Consider the following 26,865-nt stretch of genomic DNA (forward strand, 5'->3'; position numbering starts at 1 on the left):
AACAATCTCAGCTGTGCCCGCCAGGCTCACTAAAAACACAGGCCTTCTAGCACTGAAACTGACAAATTTATTGAAGTCTTGGAAAGAGCAGATCACCAGGGAATAAATAAAAGTCACAGGATGTTTACAGAACCAACAGGTAGCAAAGATCCCGGCTTTCGGGAATGATTTTAACTTACATATGGCCAAGCTTAGTGTCTGAGACAGATTGGATTGGGAGGACCCCCAGCCCAGCCTCCTCCAGTGGGGGAGATCCTGGTCTGGGTGGGCAGAACCACCCCACACCCTGCACAGGACCACAGTCTGTTTGGCAACGGTGTCTGTCCATGGTGCACAATCCTGCTCTGCACCTGAGAAAGGCTGTGCCTCAGGAGAAGGGGAACTGTTCTCACATTTAGAGACTGCACCTTGGAGAAAGGAGCTCCAGAAAGCTTCACTCCCCCAACACACTGTATTCCAGAACAGCATGATCTGGAGACTCCACGGAGGGAGAGCTGGCAGCAGTGGGGAGGAGAGGTGTGCTCCCAGGTTTGTCAGTGGCCAGGGAGGACACAAGCACGGTCTCCTACCAAGCCCTGTCAGAAGCCAGGACATTAGGGAGGGCCTGGCCTCCTGTCCTGTTGGAAATAGCAGCAAGGGTAAACTGGCTGGTAAAGAAAGAGAAATGCTTACAAGAAATGGTCACTGGCTTGTGGACAGCCACCAGGCAGGCCACCCTTGTGTCCAAGGAAGGGCTTTGGAGTCCCTCAACCCCAGGGAGCAGCCAGAGAGCCTGGAAGTGGGACGGTCCCTATTCTCTCACTTGGGAACCCTGTCCTTCCCTCAGAGGTCCTTGGAATGGACAGCATGGGGTGGGGCTAGCTGCCCACCCAGAGGCAGCACCAAGACCCCTGAGTTAGAGCCAGGGGAACCGGAGGCCTCCGTCAGAACTGAGCATGGTCTACTTCATCCAGCCAGGAAGCAGGACTAGCGGGAAAGTCTGGGTAGCCAGCGCTGCTCTCTGTGGACAAGTCAGAGCTGGGTCCATTTCCAGCCAGCACCCTCATGGATGGGGGCCCACCTGGGGGCCCTGAAGGGACAAGGCCCAAGTTGGTGTCTGGGTATACCAGGCTGGAGAGGAGAGGCTGGGGGCCAGGAAGGCTCTGGGGGGCTGCAGGAGATGGGGGGATGCCATAGGGGCTGCCTGGGCGCAGATCTCGGTACTGCTCCGGACCCGCCAAGCCTCCGTGTTCCAGGGTAAAGCTGCCCAGGCCTCCTACAGGCCGGCCCATCACAGGGGCAGGCTCTCCCAGGCCGTTGTACAGGCCGTTAGCAGGCCCCATGTCAGCCATGGATGGCTCATCTGCAATAGAAAAGAGAGACGCTCACCCCTCTATCAGGACCCTGACTGAATAGAGGAGAGTATTTTATAAACAGGAACAAGGGGGTCAGTGACAGTCTCTTCACTCTCAGAACTTAGGCTAGTTCTCCGCCTCCCCCTCACTCCTCTCCCCAGAGCCCCTTCAGCTGCACCCTCCAAGGAAGGCTTTGCTCTCTGCTCAGAGAGGCTTGCTACCCCAGCCAGAGCGCAGGATGGGGCAACCCTGGGGACGGGGGTGGGTGGGGTGGGGTGGGGACTCATTTCATAGATGAGAAAATTTAAGGGCCCAGAGGCTGTGCTAGTAACCGAGGTCACGATACAGTCCCAAACAGAAGTGGGTATTAAGGAATGTGAGCAGCATTCCTGGTGTAGAAAATACGAGTTGGGTCCCTCAGAGGAGGATGGAAGTATCTTCCCTGGCTTCGGGAAGCTTTGTATAGCACAATTCCAGAGTTGCAGCCCGTCGGTCGCCTCCAGAGCAGGGAGCCTGAGGGCTAACGTAGAACCTCCCCAGAGAGGCGGCCGGAGGAGTCAGGAGTTACCGGGACCAACTTACCAGTGAAGGAGACTTCGGCGTCGCTGTCCTGTCCCTCCTGGATGCTGTCCTTGTCGGACTTGGAGCTGCCGCGGGAGCGCTTCATATTGCGGAAATACTGTCCCCAGCGCTGCCGGCCTGCGTCTTTCTTCAGTCTCTTTTCCTTGGCCCGGCGGTTCTGGAACCACACCTGGGGGGTAGGGATGGTGAGTGGCCGCCCGGCTTCCCGCGGAGCGCGTGGCCCTTCTGGGGCCGGGGGAGGTGGCCGAGCGCTGACCTGCACCACGCGCATGTCCAGGCCGGTCTCGGAGGAGAGCTGCTCGCGCACATGGCGCGCCGGCTTGGGCGAAGTGTTGTAGGCGCTCTTCAGCGTCTCCAGTTGCTTGGCGGTGATGGTGGTGCGCGGCCGCTTGGCTGTGGCCTCGGCTTCTGCGCGGGACAAACGGTGAGGCCGGCCAGCCCGCTTCGGCTGCGCTAGCCTGCGCCCCGCGCTTCACCCCAAGAGCCCCGCGTCGATCTCCGGATGCCCATGGGGCCCTGGCTCCCGAGCAAAGGCCGCCGGTGGCCGCGCTCGCTTCCCAGAACGCGGAGCGCCGGCAGATGGGCTCTGTATTAGGAACCCGCAGCGGTGCGCATCGCTGCCAGACACGGTCCTCGACCCCCAAATTCTAAGAGTTTGTGTGAATCAGGTCTTCACGGTCAAGGATGTTGGGCTGCTAATTCTCTCAAAGCGGGCAACCTCCTGTTTCCGCTGATGTGACTGCTACTGCAGGCTCCCCGGAGCAGTCTGCCTGGGGCTTCAGGTCGCCCCACCTCCCAGCACCAAACCAATTCCCGTCCCCAGTCTCCAGGACTGAGCGTTTCCCTCATCGCCCGTGAGGGCCATCTCCGCCCACTGACCTCGCTGCTTGGCTGTTTCGTAGTCCGCCTTGCACACCAGCCGGCTGTCTTCCATGAGGTAGAACTCGTCGCCCGTGGCCAGCTGCCGCTTGCAAACCACGCAGGCGAAGCAATGCAGGTGGTACACGAAGTCCTGGGCGCGGCGCACCACCTGCGTGGGCGGGATGCCCAGCTGGCATGCGGCGCACTTGGTCCCGAAGCGCCTGCAGGATGCACAGGGTGTGGCTGAGCGGAGGGGCTTCTTCGCCTGGAGCGGGTCTCAAAGCAGCCAGCTCCCAGCGCCTGAGGCGCGGTCGGGGAAGGCTCCATCAACCCCGCCTGCCCTGCAGCCTGGGCAGAGCCACAGTACCTTGGGTGGCGGAGCCTGCTTCTTGCTGTTGGGAAAGATGGGTCTCGAGGACCCCGACCTTACCTGGGTCAGTTCCCTCAGCTCTGAGAACCCGAGCTTCCCACTTCCCAGATATTTAAGGGACAAAAACATATTTTAAGAGGGAGAGTAAGTCTTATTATACAATTCTACAAATTTGGGTTAATCTTTTTTTTTAATCTAACAACTGTTTTTATGGCTTATAAAACAAACTACTGTTAAAAAAAAAAAGTAGTGTTGGGGCTGGAGATTCAGCAGGGCTAGGTGATTAAGAACACTGATTGCTCTTCCAGAGGGTCTGAGCTCCATTCCTAGCACCCACAAGGCAGCTCACAATCATCTGTAATTCCAGTTGCAGGGGACCCGATGTCCTTTAGATCTTCTGAGGGCACCAGACATGCATGTGGTGCATAGTATGAATATGTAGCCACTCACATATAAAATTTTAAAAAGTATTTTTAAAGATGTCACGGGAAACCCCATCCTGAGCTTGGCCAGACTCCAGGATGCCCTATTTGGGTAAGGACTTAGGTATGGCGCTCACCCCCAGCCTGTTTTCTGCCAACCCTGCCCCCTTCCACTCTTCCCTGCGCTGTGAAATCAATTTGGCAGCCAGCTTACTTAAAGAAGTCGTCTTTGCAGTAAACGCTCTCCCCGCGGCTGAAGCAGCGCTCAGCCAGAGGTACGTGGCAGTCACTGCACTTGAGACATTTGCTGTGCCAATGTCGGTCCAGAGCCTTAAGGATGAAACGGTCCAAGATGTGCTGGTCACAGCCGGCACACATTGGGATCTCTGTGGATACAAGAATAAGCCAGGTCATGGGACCACAAACGATGCGCGATGGCCCTGTCAGCTAGCGTCAGCCTATAGTCCTTAGAGCTAGCAAGGATCTGCTTTTCTGACACTGTCTCCCGCCAGCTTCGGGGCCACGGGACTCCCCAGTGAGAGTAGTAGTGCTCAGGTTTTGTATCCTGCAACATCCCTCAGTCTCACTGTAGTCAAGGGAAAGTGAAATAGGTAGAGAAATGTGTCCATAGCAGGAAAGTGACTGGGCTGTCCTGTCCTGTAAGCTCAAGTGTTTACAAAGTGTTTCCAGTACCAGACAGCTCATGTCCATCTCAAACGAAAACCCACTCTTGGGGTGATCTGGGAAGCTGGGACAAAACAACAGCAACAACAACAACAACAACAAAACAAAAAATATGTCCTTATTAGAAAGGGCAAAAGACCACACATGGAACTTCATCACCTTTGGGATTTTGATCAACAAAGTATTTTAGCCTTGCTCTGCAGAGTTCCAGCAAAATGAGAGTGTCCAGCGCTGGCCCCTGCCTGAGCTATGAATAAATGGATGCTGTCCTCACTTGAATGGCAGCATGTATTTATGATGCACTGGCTATGTTTTTTTGAACACACACATATGCTTTCATATGTATGTATGTATGTATGTATGTATGTATGTATGTATATGTGAAAGATCTGCTGTTAAGGTGTGAGCTGCAGTGCACAGTAGGTGACTTCAACTCTACACCACCAATTCTTCTAACATCTAAGTTCTCATCTTCCAGAGACTGCAGGCCTCAGGAAAACTAGGTGGGAAAAATCTAAAGGTGCCTTTCAAGAGCCAGGGAAATATTTAGGGGTTCTTTATGTTCATGGGATAAGGAGTTCCTGGTAATTTAGGAAAGGTTACTAGAAAAAGGTGAACCATGTGCAGCACCCAGGGCCCACTCATATCACACCCACACCAGTGTCTTTACACCTCTCGCTGCAAACAACTAGCTCCAGGCTGGCCTCCACTGGTGGAAGGAATTAGAAATGGACTGCCCCACCTCCTTCCGGCACTGGCCACAAGCCTGTGATGGATGCTGTCCCGCCCTGAGCAAAACCACATCTCCAAGTGTGGACGTGGAGATCGACTGTGGGCTGTATCACAGCAACACCAGAGCCCTCGCAAGGCCGCAAGGATACCCAGAAGAGAGTGAGGAGGCTGGACAGGCCAGACACTGCAAGTTCAGCACCCAGGCACGGACAGCGCCTCGGCCAAGAAGCCCGCGGCGGGGAGGCCCGCTTCCTGCAAAAGCCGTCGCCACGGTCAAGCCTCCCACTTGAAGCCACCCTCGACCTCCTCTTGCTTACGTGGCATGGTGAACTCCAGTCTCAGTACAGTTTCCTACACAGAGTTGGAGGGCCCAGTGGAGCATCGGGAGCCACTAGCGCTCTAGCAAGCCTCACAGAGCTCTGGAGCCTAATTTACCAAGCCTTCCCCCCTCCCTTTCTCATCCTCCCCTCCTACCTCTTCCTCCCAGCCCCTGCGGGTAACCCATCCCATAAACCATTGGAAAATAAATAAATAAGCAAGTAGGCCATATCGGGCCCCCAGTCTGCATAGAATCCTTTTCCCGCCTGCTTCGACCGACCTTCTGCCAGCCTAACTGCTTCTTTTCCTATGTGTTATACGTTATACTCAGCCTGAAAACGCGGAGAGCGCTCTTATCCCCCAGAACCAAAGCCCTGCAGAAATACTGGTACCACCAAGAAACTGGGGGCCCAGACAAGTCCCACTTTTCCCTGTAATTGCGTCTTGACCACCAGCCTAGCGGTAAACTGCTAGAAACGGGGAAGGGACTGAGTGAAGGCAGTTCCTAAGGAGACACTCCTGCTCCCTGATTCCTGGGTCCTGAAACATCTTCACATGCTCCCTCCAGCTCAGGGGCCTCAGCTAGCTCAGAGCTGCAAAGGATCCTCTAAATCGTTCCTGAATCACCAAGGGCTCCCAATGCCAGGACAACACAGCCCAAGGGGGCCACACACTTTGGAGGTTGAGGCGCCTTTGCTTAGCCATGCCAGAGCCCCTCAGACACACCCTTGTCCAGATACCCTGGCTTCTGTTGGCCTCCGCGCAAGAGCCAGAAGAAATCGAGGACATCTGGGCCTGTTCAAGTGCAGCCTCTCCGTCGGACACCCACCTCGGCGCAAGTCAGCTCTTCGCGCCAACAACGCCAGCAGCAGGTCTCCGCCCGCGGATTCCCGGGACGGGTCCAGCTCCCCTCGGGCTTCCATGGGGCCAGGTGCTTGGTGCTGCCGCCCTCCGACCCTGAACTTCCCCTGGGTCTGGCGAGGCCACCGCTGCAGAGACTCCGAGCTGGCGTCGGAGCGACTCGTGTCGCTGCTGGGCGCTGTGCCCACGGGAGGCCTCTGGGCGCCAAGCCTCGGGCCCGCTGAGGGCGGAGCGGCGGGGGGCGGGGCCGCGGGGCGGGGCTGGGCCGGGGGTCGTAGAGACGCTCCCGAGGCCACTGGAGGCCACTGGAGGCTCTGTGCGCTTTTCAGCCGGAACCGGGGAACCTAGAAGCCGTTGGCTTACACTTCCCGAGGACAGAGACAGCGCCGTAACCACTCAAGGCTTTCCAGAGAAGCTCACCCCTGCCCCAAGCAAGTTCGCTAAGGCTCCTGGAAGGCTGAGGTCCTGAGGGAAGTGGCAGGGAGGGGACTGCATTCTCTTTGCTCATGTTTAGACTCTGAACGGGAATTGGAAAGCATTGGGACCACACCTGGTCAGCAGAAGGGCAACCTGATAGCCACCAAGGGAAAGTGGCAGCAAAGAAGCCACAGTAGAGCTGCGAGGAGCTCGATTTGAAGGCCCCCTCCTAACTCTAACATTTCTGGACTCCACCACCGGAACTGCCTCCTGGAGCCAGTGCAGGGAGAAGGAACGAGTCTTAGGACCTCAGATCCAGTGTCCTCTGTGGGAACACACCAAGACTCTAGGTCAGAAAAGGGTTGAGCTGCGGAGGCCCTGAGATCTAGCCTCACTTCCACACCCCAGCTCCTTAAAACAATCCTGGCACCTGGATTTCCACATCTCATCCCCATTCGAACAGGTGAGCCCACCATCCTATTCTTGTAGGAGCCCTCACTGAGGGCTCCTGGTATCCAACCAGGAGACAGCGCCAGACCTGTGCAGTCACTGGTAGGAACTAGAATCCAGAGGGTGCAGTGCCCTGGAACACCCTAGAAGTGTTTGCGGAATCAGCAAGTTGCTGCCACCCTCCTGGTTCCTTTACTTGCCCTGTTCTGCCTCCATCCCTAGGACTGTGACCGGTCAGAGCCCAGAATGGGAAGAATGAATGAAAGGACGCAGGATTCTCCACTTGGTCCCAGCACATCTGCTGCCTCAGAAAGAGTCCTGTGCCTACAGTCATCCCTTCATGTTGCTCTGTACTTGTTATTCCGAGAAGGTCAGGGAACACTAGCTTGGAGTGAAATGGGTGCTGGGTGAGCTGGGATGTGAGCCACTGAGTGTCAGCTGCTGCAGAGGCAGTGGTGCGGAGGGCCATGTGTGGCTAGACTAGGGAAGGGGCGGCTCCACACTGCTGGGCATCTGGCTTGCTGCCAACAATGCCTCCATTATTTTCCAACGTCCATGGCAATGAAATGGCCCTTGGGGATCAGAGTTCAAGCGGGAGACTTAGCCTGGGGAATCCTTGCTGCAAGCTAAAGCAGTTCTGGAAGCTGTGGGGCAGTCAATCTCTAGGGTCCTTTATGCTCCTCACTCTGGTCCTTCTTAACATCATCTCAGGCCAGCCCCGGTCTTTCTGGTCACTGCTAACCCTGTACTTTCCAGTCCTCCCTGCCTGCTATCACCTTGTACTTTTTTTTTTTTCTCCGCAGCCACTCCTATGCCATTCCCTCCTAGTTACCACCCCTCTGCATTCTTTCTCTTCTCTTCTTCCTGCCTGGCACAGGGACCTGTGGGTTGCAATGGCTCTTACCTGGAGTCCTGCTGAAGGTACAGAGGACAGAAGCTTCGGGGGCACTGGGCCGCTCTCGGTGGCAATCGAGTTCTGCTTCTAGCAGCATGGCAGTCACTAATCTAGTGGTTCCTGCGAGGTGTTCCCTGGAGTGCTGGATCTCTTTCAGGTCTTGGCCAACTCATTGGGCTGGCGCTGACCGCGGTGCTGAAGGAGGCACCAGCGTGCTGGGGACCTTCACCAGCCCGCCCCGCCCCTCCTCTGTCCCCGCCCTTGGCCCCTTCCAGGCCTGGGCAGGCGGAGTCAGGCTGGCGTCACTCCCAGGGCTGGGTCTGACTAGCCTTTTCTCAGAACCTTCCCGTAACCTCTCACAGAGTAGCATAGTGGCTCCAACTTGCTCTGTCCTGGGCTCTGGGTCTTGTCTAGAGGTGCCATGTTCGTAGTACGCGGGTTTGGGAGCCTCTAGGCTATTAGCCTAGGACTGTCCTCCCCACCCCCTCCCCGGTGGAACAGATTCTGGGTCCAAAGGCCTTCTACTTGCAGGCACAGGTCAGAAGCCTCCAACTACTGCTGGTGGCCTCCAAGAACTCAACCACCTGCATCCAGTACTCTGCAGGCAGATTTTAGAACCTTCTCTCCAACTCCTACTTCCAGTAACGGGTCATGTGTACAAACCCACTACCTACTGAAGAGCTGAAAGGTCCGGAGCAGAAGTTCCCAGGTGCCTGCAGGGCAATCTGCCCCAGGCTGGGCACAGACAGGAGGGAAATTTGGTGAGAGGGCGGTCCTCCCTGGCTCTGTGGGTTCAGAGACGATGTGAGGCTGCAGCATAGTCCATTCCCATGCTTCACTTTCTGCCTGACCTCTAGGCTTTCTTCCCAAAAGCCTCTAGTTTATTTATACAAAAGAATTCCTAGAACTTCAGAGTTGTGTCTGCAAACTAGAAGGGAGAAAGGGGTTTAGAGAATTCCCTGAATCTAGCTTTACATAAAGCTGCTCACATTTCAAAAAACTGAAACAACTTTATTAAATGTCAAATTTCTTTATTCTTACAATGTGCACATTAGAGTTTAAATACAAAATGTACCTCTTCTTTAAGAAATTTTATTGACATTTTCATGCCAATTGGCTTTTTACTCAAAATCTTTGCATTAAAAAATAAATAAACATTTAAATTACTGAACTATTCTAGATATTAATCTTAATACCTCTCATTACAGAACAGACCTTACACTTGGCCCTGGAGGAATGCAAGCCTTTTCACTGGAGAATGAACAGTTCAAACAGGGATGTCTGTGGTAAGCTTGTCCCCCCAGAAGGGATGACTTGAGACTGTGCAAGGGCAGCTGAAAGCAGGATCTGCGCAGACATCAGCCACACCAGCAGGCACTGTGGGTGCTGTGGCAGCCCCAGGGCCACAGTTGAGGAAGCACCCTTCAGCAATGCTCCCCAGTGGTTCAAGTGTGGTCTCAAACATCTCACTGAAGCTGTCCTTCAATAGGCCCGGTTCTCAAGCTGGCGGAGCAGCAGTGTCCATCCTTAGAAACGCCTAAGCATGAACTATTTCTGCTTCTTTTTAAGCACAGGACTCGGGTTTCAAAGAAGAAACTTCCTGCTACCGGGACGTGAGGCAGGGAGTTCAAGTGGCTGAGTCTGGCCATCTGCCCCAGCCAGGGAGGCCTGTCTCTCAGAACTGATCCTCCCATGTGATGAAAGGAGGGTTAACAACAGCCCAAGGAGACAGCTGTCCATTTTCTTAAGTGGCAGCAGGGACATCGATAATACAGGGTCTTAAATGGTACCCATGTGACCAACTGTCATTGGGAAGGATGCAAATATAAAAGATAGAATATGCAAAGTGGAATGTATATTTAACCTAGCCTTACCCATGTGAGTACAGAGGCACGCACATGCATGCAAGCACACACACAGGCACGCGTGTGTGTGCACACACACATACATACACACGCACGCACACGACTAGCTTGCTTTACCCAAATAAAAAGAAGCTCCTGAGCTATGAAGGGTCTCAGTAGGAATGTTTCCAGAAATGTAGACTTAGTCCATTTTTTAAAAAGTCTTTAGGCACAAGTTTACCATTGGGATTTTACAAACAATGTATTTAATTTAAGTTGATGCTGTTTTTAAGTTACCCTCAAGGCCAGGAGGCCTCGTACAAAGGGGTAGCATCCATGCCCCACCAGTGTCTTCTGCAGTGTCTATGAAAGACATGACAGGGGCTCTAGAGGCTTCCTGGAGCCTGCACTGCCCCAGGGACCAGGATTGTACTACAGCTTGATTGGTTATTTAAGACACAGGGAAGCTAAAACATAACTTAGTGGCCTCTAGGCCCTGCACCCCACAAGGTGACCAGACTTCCCTGTTCAAGTTCAGAGCACCCTGAACCCCCATGAAAGCACATTAGGCTTAGGCAGGAACACAGCCCACATTTGTGGCAGGGTCTGATTCTGTAGACGAGGCCTCTGGGCCTTGGCTCCTCATGTCTGGATACTGCGCCCAGAGAAAGGAGGTGGGTGGGAAGGGAACAAATGTAGATGTGAGGCCTCATGGAAGGAGCAGCAACATGGAAGGTCGTGTGGCTGTGGGTTGGACCTGCCTCCTTCTAGCCTACAGGGCCAAATACATACTAGTCTAACATGGAGGCTGGAAGGTGAGGACAAGGTACCAGCAAGGCAAAAATGTTCCCTAAGGAAAAAACAAACAAAACATGCTCCTCCAGACACCATGCTGGGCACATTTGCAGAATCCCTGATGCCAACATTAAAGCTGAGGTGTGTGGGTGGTTTCAAAGCTTCCTCTGTGTCGCCATGACTGCCCCAAGTATTCTACACAGCTGGGTGGGAGAGCCGAACTTTCCATCGCTTGGACCTTACTCTGAAGAAGAAGTACATGATCATGAGGAACAAGGAGGAGGCCACGTAGAGCACCACACAGAGGCTCATGTCCAGACTGGAGAAGCCAACCCCAAGGAAGGGCACAACTGCCTTGGCCTCCTTAAGGGCCTGGGGCCCCTGAGGGCTTTGGAGTCTGAGGCCCAGCCTGTGGTGCAGGCTCTTAGAAAGTTCATGTTCCAGAATATGGGGTGGACGGAGACTCTCAGTGTCCTGGTGACTTCCCTGAAGACCTTTGCCTCCTTCTTGCTCTCTGCCCTGGGCTTCCCAGTCACCAGGACTGCCCTGGTCCACAGAGTATGCGTCCACCAGATTGTCCCTGCTATAGTGCTGTTTCAGGAACACAAGCACCTGGCCCTCATTCCAGCTGTCCAGGCCTTTAATTTCCTCATGGCAGGCTGGGCAGAGGTCTGGAGTGGGCCATGGAACCTTTGGAAACTTGGGATCCTCACTCAAATGGCCTAGAAGGGAGGCAAAGAGAGAACCATAGAGAAACCTTTCAGCCACAGAATGCTAGTATGTCTCACCCTACCTAGCTTTCCTCCCTCTTCCATTCCTGTCTTCTTTCTTGCAAGCCATGCATACAAAGGAGGTACACTGCATTCTGGGCTCTACTTGCCTCTCAGGGGACTAGACTCTTCTGTAACTCACCTAGACCTGCATGGGTCCATCAAGTTCTCACTTCTGTGCCCTATTTTGTTTGAGACAGGGTTTCTCTGTATAGCTCTGGTTGTCCTGGAACTTGTTTTTTTTTTTTTTTTTTTTTTTTAAAGATTTATTTATTATGTAAGTACACTGTAGCTGTCTTCAGATACACCAGAAGAGGGCGTCAGACCTCATTATGGGTGGTTGTGAGCCACCATGTGGTTGCTGGGATTTGAACTCTGGACCTTCGGAAGAGTAGTCGGTGCTCTTAACCCACTGAGCCATCTCACCAGCCCGTGGAACTTGTTTTATAGACCAGGCTGGCCTTGAAATTGCAGAGATCTGCCTGTGGCTTATACCACCATGGCCGGCTTGTGTCTGCCTTAAAGTGCCCTTGAGATCCACCACCTCACAAAGCCCTTGAGCACTCTGGCTGCTGGAAGCACCCCCACCCCGTGCCCCTACCCCAAACACTACCTACTCCTACTTTTCTCCACACTCTAGATTCCACTCAAGAAAAAACACTCTAGACTCTCCATACTCTCCCCTGACCCCCAGGCCCTGAAGATTCATTCCTAAAGACCTCGGACTTGACTCCAGTAGGGGAAGTCATGTTTAGACAAACCAGGATATCTTGCAGTACATATGAACCTGTCCTAAGTGGAAACAGGCCCCCTTGAGTCTTGGCACCTCCCAGGTCACCCCCACATCTATATAGGCAAGTACACATCAGAGGCCACCCAGCACTGCTCTTCTGCATGTTTCCAAGCTGAAACATGCTTCCATTTAGAAACAAGATTCTCTAAAGGTGTTTGGTCTGGGGCCTTCCTGTCCCTACTGTCCCCTGATCCCTCCCAGAGATGGAAGTGCACACTGCTCTGCTGTGATTACCCTGTGCCCCTCTGCTCCAGAGTGCTCCACACAGGGTGAGGAGACAAGGCCAAGGCCAGCCAGCACTCCCTGAAAGTAGTCAGTCAGTAGATGAGGGTGAGCTCTCTGAGGCACATATCAGGAGTCTTCTAAATAAAGCAAAGCATGGCTCCAACAAAGACATGGAGATCCAATCCCTAGGCTGGTGGGGGGATTGGTGAGCAGGGGAGGAATCTTAGGAGCAACATTACACAAGGCTATTCAGCCCCTCCCGCTGTGGCCTAATGATGTGGGCACTTGTGGTGGGGGACAAGAGGGTCACTGGACTGGGCAAGGCCCAGCTGGTGTCTTGTTCTGGCTGCCCCAGAGCCAGGCGCCTGGTGGGAGGGAGACAGGGAAGGCATTAGAGAAATCCCTGTATAAGGGCCACTACAGCAGCACCTTGAGGCAAAGCAAACCCCCACACGAAAGGCACCGTCTGCTCTCGGCCAAGAAAAACCAATTTTCTGTAGTGCTTTAGTTGTAATATGCTTTATAATACAGCGGATTAAACAAAAACCAAGAGTTTAGTGACATTTTCCCATTCATCTCTATTAAATTCATTTCTCAGTAGAATTACTCTTAAGCCTAATTTTAATCTGCCATTGATTTTGGAATAGTGGGAATTACTTAACCCTGACAGACTACATGGACCCTCTATTTTGTTTTCTTAAAACCAAATTACATGAGAGGTTTGTTCAGTAATCTGAGATGTGTGTGTGCATACATGTCTATGTGCATGTATGCACATGTCTCTGTGTGTATATGTCTGTGTGCATATGTGCACATGTCTGTGTGTATACATGTCTGGTGTACATGTCTGTGTGCATGTGTGTATAACTCTGTGTGTGTATACATGTCTCTGTGTATACATGTTTCTGTGTGTGTACATGTCTCTGTGCGTATATATGTCTGTGTGCATATGTGCACATGTCTGTGTGTATACATGTCTGGTGCACATGTCTGTGTGCATGTGTGTACAAGTCTCTGTGTGTATACATGTCTCTGTGTATACATGTTTCTGTGTGTGTACATGTCTCTGTGTGTATATATGTCTGTGTGCATATGTGCACACGTCTGTGCGTGTATACAAGTCTGTGTGCGTATGTGTTCATATCTGTGTGTGTACATGTCTGTGTATGTGCACATGTCTGTGTGTGTATACATGTCTGTGTGCATATGTGCTCATATCTGTGTGTGTACATGTCTGTGTGCATGTGTGTACATGTCTCTGTGTGTATACATGTCTGTGTGTACATGTCTCTGTGTGTGTACATGTCTGTGTGCATGTGTACATGTCTCTCTGTATGTGTACATGTCTGTGTGCATGTGTACATGTCTCTCTGTGTGTGTACATGCCTGTGTGCGTGTGTCTGTGTGTATGAGCTATGTGTGCACACTCTGGAAGGGGCACTGAGCATCTTCCACAGTTACCCTCTGATGCTCTTATGCTCTGATACAGGGTCTTTCTTTCATTTAACCTGGAGTTTGCAGATTGAATTTGCCAGTAAGATCCAGGGATCCTTTCCACCTCCCCAGCACCAGAAATATAGGTATGTGTTACTGTACCCAGATTATTTTTTTAATAGATAAACTCAGATCCACAGGTTTGCATGGCAAGAATTTTACAAACTGAACTAAATCTTCAGTTCTCAAGAACAGATTTTAAAGATAATAAAAGCATTTAGCAAAATTGCTGTAGGTTTTTCCCTGCAGAGTTCAGAATCCTTGCAGTAAAGTTGTAGGAGGTGGTACTGGAGGGAGATATGGGTGACAAAAAGAGCCCCATCAGTGTCCACAAGGGCCAGGGGCTCCAAAGCCAATGGGACACAGTGGTCTGAGACACCCTGAGCAAGAAGGAACTTACTGTCCTCAAGCACACTGTCTAGGGCACCCTTGGGGGCCTTGAAGTGGGCTGGACCCTCCAAGTCCAGGCTCACGGTTATGTGCTCACATGTGGGACTAGCAGGAGCATGCAGGCCTCTCACCTGCCAGGCGGCTGTTTACCATGTTGTGCTTCCTCCACAGCCAGAGAACAGCTTGGTCTGGAGTTTTCACAGAGTCCATGGACTCCTTAGCCATTTCCTCAAAATGTTCACCACATTCTTTGCACCCAAAGAATGTGCGAATGTATCTCCTCATGGTCTGTAACACAGCCTGGGGGTCACTTTCAAAGCCTGCAGAAGGAAAGAGCATCAGTGCTGGCAGCCTACGATTACCAAACCCTGGACCCATCAAATGGCTCAAACAGGGAAAGACCAAACGGTATCTAAGAGCATGGAGTGGCCCTAAGAGAAGCCATGGGATGGGTTCCCCAGATATCACAGTATAACTGGGGTGGTGAAGGCTTCTCCCAGTGCATGGGGACAGCGGCAGTCACACTGGGAACATGTCAATAACATGGGCATTCTGAAAGTTGAGTGCTAGTTCCAAGAGGAACAAGCCCAATGACTCAGATGCCTCGATCCCTATAAGCTTTGAAAGGAATATTAACATTCCTCAACCACGTTCCCGGTTGTCTCTGGCCTTGACCTCATGACCCACAAAACAACCTAACCCCAAAGAGTGTGCTTTCCCTTGAATCTGCCAGTCTGCCAGCTGTGTGCACTGCCTGCTTTGTAACCCTAAAAGTGACAAGTGTGGCTCTCACTCTGAGCCAGAGGCTACCCTGCTTCAAAATCCACTAGGTCCAAGAGCAAATATGGCTATGTACAATCTTCCCTGAGCAGATGGGCAGCAACAGTTACCAACTGGCCAGCTGCCAGGGCTCTGTCTCGGAGGCCAACAGGAAGGCAGGTTGGCAAAGGCTGCACTCTTTCAAAAGGACTGAGCATCTCCAAATGTTGAGTTTTATTCTTTTGATTGTTTTGATTGTTGGAAGTAGGCTCATACTATGTCATCCTGGCTGGCCTAGAACTTGCACTAGAGCTCAAGGTGGCCTTGAACTCAAGGCTATTGTTCTGCTTCAGCCTTCTGAGTATTGGAGTTACAGGATTATAAAACTACTGGTGAGTCTTTTTGTGTTTTTGTTTGTTTTGTTTTTCAAGAGAGGGTTTCCCTGTGTAGCCCAGGCTGTTCTAGAACTCACTCGGTAGATCAGGCTGGCCTCCAACTCAGAGATCCACCTGCCTCTGTCCCCTCAGTGCCCGGATTAAAGGCATGCAACACCACCTGGCTGATTTTAAAATACAAAAGTCCAGCATCTAGGGCATGGTTCTTAGCAAAACAGAGGCTTACAGGATAGAAGTGGCAGACTTGACAGGTACACAGCATTTTCAGAAAGCAATCCATCGCATGGGCAGAAGCAAGCAGCCAGAGATAAACAACCCAACCACACAGGAATGGGCTGCATCCCAATGGAGGTAAGCATGCAAGTAAGGGCCTAGCTCCACAGACAAAGTGACTGACTGCACAGAAAGTGCACTTCCCACTAGGGAAGGAGTCTTTCCATTCCCAGCAACCTTCTCCATATACCCTGACCCAGGGACCTGTCCACAAGAAGCTCTTGGACTTGAGGAGTCACACCAGTGCCTTTGTATCCACAGTCAAAAACCAGCATACCATTGTTCCTGCTGACTTTGACCACACCCACTGGTAGCTGGGCAATGCCTGGTGTGAAACACTGTTGCTAGTCTTGTGACCAGCCCGCCAGGCCTCCTCTCCCCACCAGAACTTCAAACATCTGCCTCACATCACAGTAATCCCTCCTCCTGCCCACCGAAACACTGCTTGCTCCAGCCCTAATCTTTAAAGTGGACGAGAACTATAAACCACTACCTGGGGGAGGGTTAGACCATGCAGGCAGCACTTTAGTAGTCGGGTTTAAATCAGCTGCGAGAAAAGAAAACCTCAAAGATTTAATCCTGCTCCTCGCTTGACCCAATTCCATTGGCCGGGGACTACTTTCCTTAGGGCTGCATCAGGCTGTGTTCATGAGGACAGACTGCTGCAGCTGCCTGCCTGATGTCTGTCATGCAGACATCAAGTGTGTCTGTCCTAGGACCTTGGTCTCTGGCCACCCCAAACTTTCTTCAAGCACTCTTGGTTGAGCACACATCAGCAGTGTTCTGAGGAGCTAGCATGGCAGGGGCATGGTGAGTGAGCACTCATTTCCTTTCTTCACACAGACAAGAGACCTCGGAGTCAGCCTGTTTTAGGAGCAGTCCTGACGCATCAAATCACATAGTGATATGGGTCGGATCCTGGTGTTTGGACTGTTGTTGTGGGGTTTCTCCCTGCTGTGTGTTCCTCTTTCTTCTGATTCCAATGAGATGTGAGATTAAGACTGAACAACCTCCCTGTATCCTGGACATACCCTTTTTTTTCTTTTTTTCTTTTTTCTTTTTCTTTTTTGGTTTTTTCGAGACAGGGTTTCTCTGTATAGACCTTGCTGTCCCGGAACTCACTCTGTAGACCAGGCTGTCCTCGAACTCAGAAATCCACCTGCCTCTGCCTTCCAAGTGCTGGGATTAAAGGCGTGTGCCACCACTGCCTTTGCCACAACATGGACATACCCTTTTGTAAAGCGACTTGGGTGTTTCTATAATGAAGTGAGTCTATTTTTCTAGCTCTGAATGACAGCCTGCTCAAGCCCTCAGGGTCCTTCCTGATCTTTGTTGCCACCTAGTAGGAAGCTGAAGCTAGTCTGCAGGAGTGAGTCAATCCAAGCCTTCCCCTGGATGGCCAGCTACCACCACACACCCAAACAAGCAACAGGAGGAATTGAAGAATCATGCAGCCCAGCCAGACCCAACTACAGACCATCTAACATAAGCAAGCAAAGTGGTCAGTATTTGACAACACCATAGAGGAATTTTATGATGCTGCTGGAAGGCACTCTGGATCTCATGGACTCCACTATGGCTTGGTATCAACATGGCTGGACACATGTGGGTCAGACAGACTGAGGCACAAGAGCTGAAGGACAGACACTTGCTCTACAGCTCTAGGGCTTGATAGACTGGAAAGCACCCACATAGGCACATCCAGAGTGGATAACAATTTCAACGCAGGCTAATGCCCTGAAGAGCAGAGGAGATGCGCTTCCCATTTTGCTACTGTAGAACTACGGGCAGCTATCAGTCCCTATCCTAGTGTTTCACAGTTTTTACTCCTTGTGACAGGCAGCCCCGGGACTGTGCCCAGTCCCTGCCTCTGAAACTTAGAACTCACATGTTTTTGTTCCCAAGGGAGCAGAGGGAGCCCAGTGAGACCAAGATGACAGAAGTTATGAGCTCTGCTCTTCTGCTGGCTCCCTCCTATTAAGCCAGCTGCCAAGATGTGAGCGGGCCTCAGAGAAATGGATGAGGAGCCTCTAGCCAGGACACAGCAGGGACTTGAGGGCTTTGGGGGAGCAGCCAATGGACAGAGAAAGCTTGGAAGTGGGTCTATCCCAAGTTGAATTGGGTCTCATCATACTGAAGCCGAGGACCCAGGTTAAATCACACTCAGGATTCCTGACCCAAAGAAACTCTAGCTGCTCAATTTGAGGCTGAATTGTTCTAGAACAAGTGATAAATGATATATCTCACTAAACAAGGTTCACTTGCCTTATTTTACTAAGTAAACCAAGGTGAGTTTACACTACAAAATACATTACAACACCACAGAGGGCTGCTCTGCTTCTGATTTTTTTCTAAAGTAAGGCTGCTGTGGCAAAGGATTCAGAACTCTCCTTCCGGCCTTCCATGCACAGGCAGGCTATGCTTGTGGTGTCTGTATTCTGAGATGCTCACCTCTACTCTTAGTGTGTGTGACTGGCACCTCGTACACATCAAGGCTTTGTCTCGTGGGTGCTTATGCTGCACAGGTTGTGCTCTCCAACCAGACAGTGAACACAGAGGCCACTAGTGGCAGCTCGGTTAGGCGACGGTTACCTGTGCCAGCCAGTGCTTCCGGATGGGTGGAGGCCTGAACTGTCAAAGTATGAAACAGTTTCCAGAGGGAGCATGGGTAGCCCCTCAACTCCACTCGGCTTCCTTGACATCCCACCCACTTTATGTGGCTGGTAAGAAAGATTCCAGAAATCTGAGGGGAAAACATCCACAAAGAATATAAGACAAATGTTAAAATTATCACTAGCTGCAGGGTGCTTCTGGCCTGGAATGGGGAGATGATCATCCAAGGGTATGTATTTATTAAAGTTTCTCACTGCTTGCCTATAATCTCAGCACTTGGATAAGGCTAGATTTAATTGGCTAAAACTGGAGAATCTTGAATTTGAGGCTAGCCTAGATTACATGAGAGCCATTATTTCAAGAAAGAAAGAAAAAAAAGAAAAAAGAAAGGAAGAAAGGAAGAAAGAAAGGAAGAAAGGAAGAAAGAAAGAAAGAAAGAAAGAAAGGAAGAAAGAAAGAAAGAAAGAGAGGGAAGAAGGGAGGGAGGGAGGAAGGAAGGAAGGAAGGAAGGGAGGAAGGAAGGGAAGAAGGAAGGAAGGAAGAAGGAAACCAAACTGTAAACCCAAAAGCCTCAGGTGCTACGCTGTTTGAAGGCAGCTTTCCCAGCATGTTCTTGCTGAGCTGTCCTTACACTGAAGCCTTCAGTGTACCCTACCAGCATCCCTGAGGTAGGTATGTGGGCATGAAGAAACAGGAACAGGAAAAATCATGAGGCGCATGGGGCTTTTCTACATGGGAAACAGGTTTCTCCAAGCAGGGAGTTGGGGCTTGTGCTGTGGTACCAAGTACTGGCAGCAAAGCCAGGAAGGTACCATGGATACTTATTCTTTCTGTAGATTCTGGGTTCCAGTCAGGCATGAGCAGCAGGAAGAAACATATGAAATGAAGGAAATGGCAGTATGTACACCAGACACGGCAGTGCGGGGACTCACCTGCATTTTGTTGTTGACCAGGTCTAGGATGGCATTATATGGAATCTTGTCTAGGGGGAGGTTGGCCAGCCACTCCTGCAGAGTCTCCAACAGCTTCTTGACTGGTGGCCGGCCAGGGAACAGCTAAGAAAGAAGATCCCACCCTCTGAGATGTTGAGAAAAATTGCCACTACCTGCCAAGGTCTGAAAGCAGCACAGAGAGCTGAACCCTGTGACAAAGTCCACAAAGCAGGGTCAAAGTCCCATACTAACATATGCCCTGCCCCATATTAAGAAAATGGATTCAACCCTATTATCAGCCTAGAACTGGGGGTATCAGATGGCTATTTTATGACATCAGACAGGGAGACTGCTGGGTACGGTATATTACCAAGTTATCAAGAGCACAGTGGCCCTCCAGAAGACACTGCCCATATACTTATCCTCTTTCTGCAATTCTTCAGTTCCAACAGCTTCTTTTACTACCTCTAACCAACTGCCCTACAAGGTATATAGGAACAAGAACCTAGCACAGGCATTGATAACATGAAGCCTATTGGCTGACCTCAGCACTGGAGAGCAAGTAACTAAGAGAACCCTGGTGGGTTTTTTCCCTCTTTGGATAGTATATTGTTTGTCTGCTCTCTCTTTCTATGTGATAGTATATTGTTTGTTCTCTGTCTGTCTGTCTGTCTGTCTGTCTGTCTTTTCCAGACAGGGGTTCTTTGTGTAGCCCTAGCTATCCTGAAGTTCCCTCTGTAGACTAAGTTGGCCTTGAACTCACAGATATCCTCCCCCTCTACCTTTTGAGTGCTGGGAATAAAGGCATATACCACCATTGCACATTGTTTTCTTTTATGTGTACAAAATAAAGGCTTAACAGGGTTTTACTGTATAACCCTGGCTGTCCTAGAACTCGATCTGTAGACCAAGCTGGCCTTGAACTCACAGAGATCTGCCTGACTCTACCTCCTGAGTGCTGAGATTAAAGGCGTACGCTACCATTGCCTGGCTTTAGTTTATGTACTGATTACAAAAGCATTATGTTTGTTAACTTTACACCTGTAACTCTTGCTGTGATTTAAGGGGCTGTTACCATCAGATGGGACATCCTCAAGCCTCAGACCTAACTGAGAGAAGGCAGAAGGGCAATAGCGAAGAGACTCGCTCATCAAGGCAAGGCCAGTGACCTGCAGGCCAACAACTGCGTACCTGGAGTGAATGTACTAGCTGGGACTCAATCCAGGCAGCAGTGTCTAGTGAGACAGCTGAACACTTTCTAGTTTTGAGACAGGGTCTCTGTGTAGCCCTGGCTGACCTGGAACTCAACATGTAAATTAGGCTGCTCTTAAATTCACACAGATCTCCCTGTCTCTGCCAATTGAGTGCTGGGATCAAAGGCATGCTCCACCACACCTGGCTGGACAGACTTACAGAACAAAGCCATCCAGAGCCATCTCAACCCTGAATGTCACAGTGGACTAAAAACATATCTAGCACTTCCATGGAAATATTTTACCCATTATTCCTTGGAACATAGATTGTATTTCTTTTGTTTTTCTGAAGTCACACTATAAATGTAGATGATTACAACTGAACTAGCTAGACAAAAGTGGTCCTAACAAGGGCCCTTCCTTCCATTTAGTGAAAGAAGTCCTGTAAAATACCTAGCTCCATCCATGCACAGTACAAGGAACGTCTAGCCCTGTACTTGCGGCCAGAGAGGAGCAGGAATACTGCTGGACAGAGCAACAGCAGGGCTCAGGCTCATTCAGAGTACAAGGGGATCTCCTTCCCCACGCTCTGGGCACTGGAGATGATTACTTGGTAGGAAACTGAGCCTGTACCACAAATCACCATGATGGAGGTAGTTCTAGCCCATGTAGGTCTTCTGAGGATGCCAAGCATTGTACCCCGTCTTATCCCTGGACTGCTGCCTGCCCCTTCCCACCCTGCCAAGCAAAAGTCCTGTTCTTCAGGGGCCAGCCATCAGAAGTTGCCAGCTTAGGACTTTTCTTCCAACCCCTTAGGAGCCCACCAACTGGGGCCAGAATGTCCATGGAGCACACATCCCTTCAGTTACCCCTTAGCCTTGCTCGGCACTTATGCATGGAACTAATTCCCTCACATGGCTTCTGGGAGACTGTGGCTATGCTGGCCAGTCTTTTTCAACCTGATTCTGACAAGGCAGGACCTAGGTTGTGCTGTGTCATGGCCTTCCAGATCCCTGGACACCTAACTTTCCTAGGACCCCAGTCTGAAGCTGCCTAGGAGCAGGTTTCACCCTTCATATCCACACAACATTTCATCTATATCTATACAACCCACTTATTCCTCATGCCTCATCTACTGGTTCCCTCAGCCTGCTGAACTGCCCAAGCTGAGTGGGAGAGTCAGAGCTCAATGTGCTCTGCTCCTTGTTCTCAGCCTCTTCTACTCCTCCTTGACAGGCACATACCTATCACTACCAGAGGATCTAGGCTGGCCAACCACCCACATCAGCAGACAGATGACCCTAGTCCTTACTAAATGGGACCTAGTACTATAGTCTGAGCAGAACCACTAATACCTTGGCAACGACAGTCATGAAGTCTCTGAATGTCTTTAACTGGGCTCCGGCCAGGGACCTGTGGGCAGCCAGCTCCACTCTTAGCAGGTAATGAAGTCCCGACTCCAGGTCTGCAGTGTACAGCTTGGCCCTGAGAGAAGAAGTGGAGAGTTAGGAAAAATACTTTCTGCCTTCCTATACAAGGCCCCTCTTGTTTCTGCCACACCCCCAGGTGGGAGGCAGACTAAGGAAGCTGTCTCAGTCATACTTACCTGTCAAATTCTTTCCAAACCACAACCTCTGAATTTTCCTCTTTGTTAGACTTGTCAGGCAAGGAAAATGGCTTTTTCCTTACATCTGGTAAGGATTTTAAATAAGAGGAGAAAAATGATCGTAGAGGCTTTGCCCTGTGAAAGGAAGAAGGGGAGGATGTTTTTATGGCTATCAAGATCATGTGGCCTCTCCAGGCCACAGCTTGGAGTAGAGCTGTTCAGCCATTCCCCTGTGCATGCACTGACAAAGGTAGTGAAGGGTGCTCATGTCAGCTGGCCTCAGGAGCCACCCTCCCATCTGAGATGAGGAGACAGAACATCAAGCCCAGAGACTCACTGACTGACAGCTGCAGTAAGCTCATCCACACTTGCTGGAACCTTAAGATGCTTGTAAAGCTGTTGGAGCATCTACCAAAATCAGTTTCATCCTGGCTATGATTCTACTGTACCAGAGGGCCTTCATGGCATGCTTGCTCTGCCAGCTGAACCATATCTGGAGGCCAGGCCTAGGATTAGCTCCTCCCAAGCCATTTGATGCTCAGAAGCCATCAGTGTCCCTTGCAGAGAATACAGTATTAATGTGGTTTTGTGTTAGAGGTTGCACATGTGACATGCTTGTGCTAGGTTACACACACCATCATCAGAACCCAATGGCTGGGGGGGGTCACTGGGGTAACTGGTAGGGCAGCCTACCTGATGCTCAGGGCCCATCCATCCCAACAGGATCAAAGCCAGGCTTCCTGCACACAACTGAAGAGCTGTGGGGTGGAGCTGAGCTGAAGGCTCTCCTGCAGCCTTACAGCTTCCGCTAACTCTCACATCTGTTTTGCTTTCTGAAGCTTTTTCAAGGTCACTTTACTGACCTGTGGCCTGTGCTCATCCAACCTCTCACTATACAGAGTTTGCTGGTCACACACCAGACACAAACAGAAGCCCAGACCTACTGTAAGAGAGGCCAATGAGCACCTGCTGTACTGGGGGTTTGCTCAGAAACTCATGGAGACAACCAGGGCAACAACTACCCCAAATCCTGGGGCCTGGTACATGGTCATAGCAGGTGGGGGAAGATGACTTCCTTACATCTTAGGCAACTAGAGTCTGTCATGTGGACTCTGAGCCTTTATCCAGTATGCCAGTGAATGGCAAGTCTCCATAGACCTCACCAAATGCTCACCTACTCATTATATAAACTAGCACTTACACATTAACCAGTCCATGAGACCCATTTGGGTAAATCAAGTAACAGGAAGGAACTGAAGAAATGCCAAGTGTCCCCAGAAATGCTCTGTCCGTATCCAGTGCTCGGCTCACCATGATGTTGTCATATGGAATCAAATCTAAGATCACCTGCAGAAGAGGAAATTGTGTTATTGCCCTGCTTTTCTCAGAAAACATCCTTGAGTGTGCAGACCCACCCACTTCGCAGGTGACCCTTCATCTCACAGGTGCCGAACTGTTCAGATGACAGCCCTGTCCACCTGCACCATGCCACGCACACTCGTCTACTCCAGTCACATCCAAAATATCAGGGATAAAATCCTCATTAAGGATAAGAGGCAATAGAATCCAAAAGGAGCTCTGTGCCTCCTGCTTATTCAGACAGCTGCTGGTATCTCCTAACTCAGACGTGTTCCAGATCAGTCTTTCCAATCGTCAACACAGCCTCATAACTAGGCATAAAGGTACCCCAAGAAATGATTCGTAAATGGCCAAGATTGGACATTGTTTCCTGGCCAACACAATGTTACCAACCTATCCTAGTTTAACACCAAGCTGTCCATAGCTTGGAATTTCTCTCAAGGAATCTGCTCTGTCACAGCTAGCAATAGAGGTCAAGCACATTCCTTAGAGCAACAGATAGTTCATAATAGTTAGAAATGTTTTACATACTAGAGAATAATGAAGGGCTTCCACCCAAAGACATTAGCTAGAAGTGTTAGATTAAAACCTCCTAGTCATTGCCTCCAGTAGGACCATAGAAATAGCATAGAAATATCAAAAATGCCTCAACAGGGAGAGCTCCACTCCTCTTCCTCCTGCTTCAAACCTAGCTACCAGACCCTGCTGACCTTGGTGTGGAAGTCACTTGCGTCCCCTGCTGTAACCCCCACCTGCCTACGTGACTCTTGTCATCTGCCCTGCTTGTTGTATGCTACTTAAGCCTGTTTGTCACTTTGTATAAGGACTAGGACTTGGACTTGCACTGGAGGACAAGGACTTGGACTCGCATGTAGGACTAGCACTTAGACTCGCAGAAGGCCTAGAACTAGAACTTAGATGGACTAGGACTCAGACTCATGCAATCTGCAGTCCCAGTGTGCTTGGGCCCGGGGGATGCAGCACCAGTTCAGAGGAGATAGCTGCTGCTTTAGACCCAGTATGTTTTAGATAGCCTCAGATGTACCTTAACTGCTGAGCTGCCAGATTTACCATCTCTCTTTTGCAATGACTGTAATGATGCCATTTTTAAGAAATACATTCGGATCCTGTACTTCATGTATCGTCTCTGCCATCATTTCTTCGCCTACGTCTTGTTGACCTGACTAGGACTCCCGTTTCTCCCACGGGTTGAGGGAGGCCCAGATCGGCCGGCCTGTGGCAGTACCACACATGTGGAAAACCTTGTTCCACTTGCAAACAGCTGGGTGGTGGGACATGCGGTGCTGTACCAACTACACACGACTGAGGCACAGCACCACAGTTTGCATCCCTCCCACTGCAATCAAAAGCAGTCTGTGAGCCTTAACTTACTGTGTTTTAAGCAGCTCACCAAGTCACATGGCCACTCTCATTTAGTAATTTTCTAGAGTAATCAAAAGAAACATCTGTTGATCCTCTATGTGTGTGTGTAGGTATGTACTCATGTGTGTGCAAGTACATGTGTGTATGTGGAAGCATGTGGAGATCAGAGGATAACTTAAGGTGTCTTCTGAATAAAGAGTTAGGTACCATCTACTTTGTTTTTGAGACAGGGCCTCTCATTAGCCTGGGGCTTACCAAGTAGGCAGGTTGGCTGGCCAGCAAACCCCAGAGATGGGCTTGCTTCTCGCTACTCAACACCGGGTTTATGGAACTCAAGTCCCCATGCTTGCAGACAAGCACTTTATGGGCTGAACTATAAAGTAAACAAGCCCCCAAAGTAACATTTTTTTTTTTTTGAGACAGGGTTTCTCTGTGTAGCCTTGACTGTTCTGGAACTCACTCTGTAGACCAGGCTGGCCTCGAACTCAGAAATCCGCCTGCCTCTGTCTCCCAAGTGCTGGGATTAAAGGCTTATGCCACCACCGCCCAGCAGTAACATGATTTTTTTTTTTTAATTTATTATATGTAAGTACACTGTAGCTGTCTTCAGATGCACCAGAAGAGGGCGTCAGAACTCATTACGGGTGGTTGTGAGCCACCATGTGGTTGCTGGGATTTGAACTCAGGACCTTCTGAAGAGCAGTCGGGGCTCTTACCCGCTGAGCCATCTCACCAGCCCCAGTAACATGATTTTTTAAGATTTATTTTATGTATATGAGTACACTGTTACTGTCTTCACATACACCAGAAGAGGGCATTGGATCCTATCACAGATGGTTGTGAGCCACCATGTGACTGCTGGGAATTGATCTCAGAACCTGTGGAAGTACAGTCAGTGCTCTTAATGGGTGAGCCATCTCTCCAGCCCCCAAAGTAACATTTGTTACTAAATTTCTGTCTGCAACAGAATCTATAAGGACCAGTAAGCCTCTTCACTACTCATCAGCTCTCGCCCTGCTTTCCCCCACACTGCCTACTCTGTGCCTACATTTTGGGCCTAACAGGTTACTCAACATTGTTCTAGCTCTACAGCCAGGAGGTTTGGGGTAGCTCCTGCAAGCAACTTGTACGTGCTGGGCTTGCTTAGCCTGAAGGAGCTGCAGTGGTCTTAGTCACAGAGGGAGTAAGTGTCAAAAAAAACCCTCCTATGCTGACCACACGGCAAGTAGAATCTGTTGTTCTCGGATGCTCTTAGATACCAACAAAGCCAGGCACCTCCTGGCTGAGGAGCAGATTACACGAGGTGGGTGCATCCCAAGATCATGGTGGAGGTGGGAGCAGTGGTGGTGGCAGTGGCAGAGGTAGTGGTGGTGATGGTTGTTGTCCTTCTTTTCATTTTGTTCTGTTTGTTGTTGCTATTGTTATTTTTGAGACACTTGGTAGCCTTCAATGGCCGGGAACTCATATGTAGTCCAGGCTGATCTTAAGCTCACAGAGCTCAGCTTACCTCTAGCACTCGAGTGCTGGGATTTAGACATGTATGCCAGCACATCTGGCCTCGATGGTTCTTGATACTATCTCTCAAGGCACACACTTGGTCACAGGTCCTACCCAGAGGACCAGGCCTCACTGATTCCAAAGGCACTGATGTGCTGGCACTATGGAGAGGGTGAAAGCCTGCTTTCAGCCTGTAAGTGTCCCTGTGTGTGTGTCTGAAGGGCTGGCATGCAGCAGTTCTGGGCCACAGGGAAAGGAGCTGGAATAGGAAATACAGGGAAAGGTAGGGAAAGAAGGAGTTCTGGGCTCTGCTGTTCCTTAGTCCTTTGACTGGGAACCTTGCCAACCACAAAGGAAAGAACAACATGCATGACCAAACTTGGAGGGAGGGCAGTGAAGTCCCAGAGGGCAGGCACATATGTTGCCATACTGTTGCTGGAGCCTGCCTCACACCCTCCAGGGCCTACCAAGGGTAGGGCTGAACTGCCCAGATAACCTAGAGAATTTCATTCAGGCAGCAGGAAGGAGGAGCCCAAAGGTCAGGCTGAACTTCCAAGTGGGCCAGGAGGCCTTCTTGTCCTCAAGGGACCCTGGCATTGGCAACTGGGTCTCTGGTCC

General features: G+C 50.6%; 2 protein-coding genes across 5 annotated transcripts in view; both read right to left on the minus strand.

The window, feature by feature from the left end:
• Window positions 1-328: 328 nt before the first annotated feature.
• Window positions 329-8,104, minus strand: Lhx3 (LIM homeobox 3). 3 transcript variants are annotated; one of them, XM_031369404.1, is made up of 6 exons: window positions 6,133-6,271; window positions 3,784-3,955; window positions 2,796-2,998; window positions 2,173-2,324; window positions 1,917-2,085; window positions 329-1,342 (listed from the first exon to the last, which is right to left on the minus strand). In XM_031369404.1, exons 1-6 carry the CDS (start codon window positions 6,224-6,226, stop codon window positions 924-926), a joined length of 1,209 nt encoding a protein of 402 aa, XP_031225264.1. In that variant the 5' UTR covers window positions 6,227-6,271; the 3' UTR covers window positions 329-923. The 3 variants fall into 3 exon arrangements, with proteins under 3 accessions (XP_031225264.1, XP_031225265.1, XP_031225266.1); XM_031369405.1 differs by lacking the exon at window positions 6,133-6,271 and adding an exon at window positions 7,936-8,104 and having other exon boundaries at window positions 810-1,342; XM_031369406.1 differs by lacking the exon at window positions 6,133-6,271 and adding an exon at window positions 4,263-4,275 and having other exon boundaries at window positions 810-1,342.
• An 812-nt stretch (window positions 8,105-8,916) lies between these two features.
• Qsox2 (quiescin sulfhydryl oxidase 2) overlaps window positions 8,917-26,865 on the minus strand; it is a 31,122-nt gene continuing 13,173 nt past the window's right edge. The window contains exons 6-13 of one of the 2 annotated variants that reach the window (XM_031369402.1): window positions 23,210-23,355; window positions 22,009-22,143; window positions 21,758-21,887; window positions 19,210-19,332; window positions 18,257-18,407; window positions 14,369-14,557; window positions 11,102-11,287; window positions 8,917-9,613 (exon numbers count right to left, since the gene is read on the minus strand). In XM_031369402.1, the coding sequence (XP_031225262.1) occupies window positions 9,393-9,613; window positions 11,102-11,287; window positions 14,369-14,557; window positions 18,257-18,407; window positions 19,210-19,332; window positions 21,758-21,887; window positions 22,009-22,143; window positions 23,210-23,355 (1,281 nt within the window). In that variant the 3' untranslated portion in view covers window positions 8,917-9,392. Of the gene's footprint in view, window positions 9,614-9,980; window positions 11,288-14,368; window positions 14,558-18,256; window positions 18,408-19,209; window positions 19,333-21,757; window positions 21,888-22,008; window positions 22,144-23,209; window positions 23,356-26,865 lie in introns of those variants that run through there. The other variant, XM_031369401.1, reaches the window with a different exon arrangement.

The sequence above is a fragment of the Mastomys coucha genome, unplaced genomic scaffold (genome assembly GCF_008632895.1).
Source record: "Mastomys coucha isolate ucsf_1 unplaced genomic scaffold, UCSF_Mcou_1 pScaffold15, whole genome shotgun sequence".
NCBI classification, from domain to species: Eukaryota; Metazoa; Chordata; class Mammalia; order Rodentia; family Muridae; genus Mastomys; species Mastomys coucha.

Bases quoted from the DNA above. Each gene is read 5' to 3' on its own strand.
- Lhx3 (XM_031369404.1), bottom strand. From the start codon at position 6,226: ATGGAAGCCCGAGGGGAGCTGGACCCGTCCCGGGAATCCGCGGGCGGA. The intron at 3,956-6,132 runs GTGGGTGTCCGA...TTGTATCCACAG, and splicing joins AAGAGCTGACTTGCGCCGAG to AGATCCCAATGTGTGCCGGC. The intron at 1,343-1,916 runs GTAAGTTGGTCC...TTTCTATTGCAG, and splicing joins CGCCGAAGTCTCCTTCACTG to ATGAGCCATCCATGGCTGAC.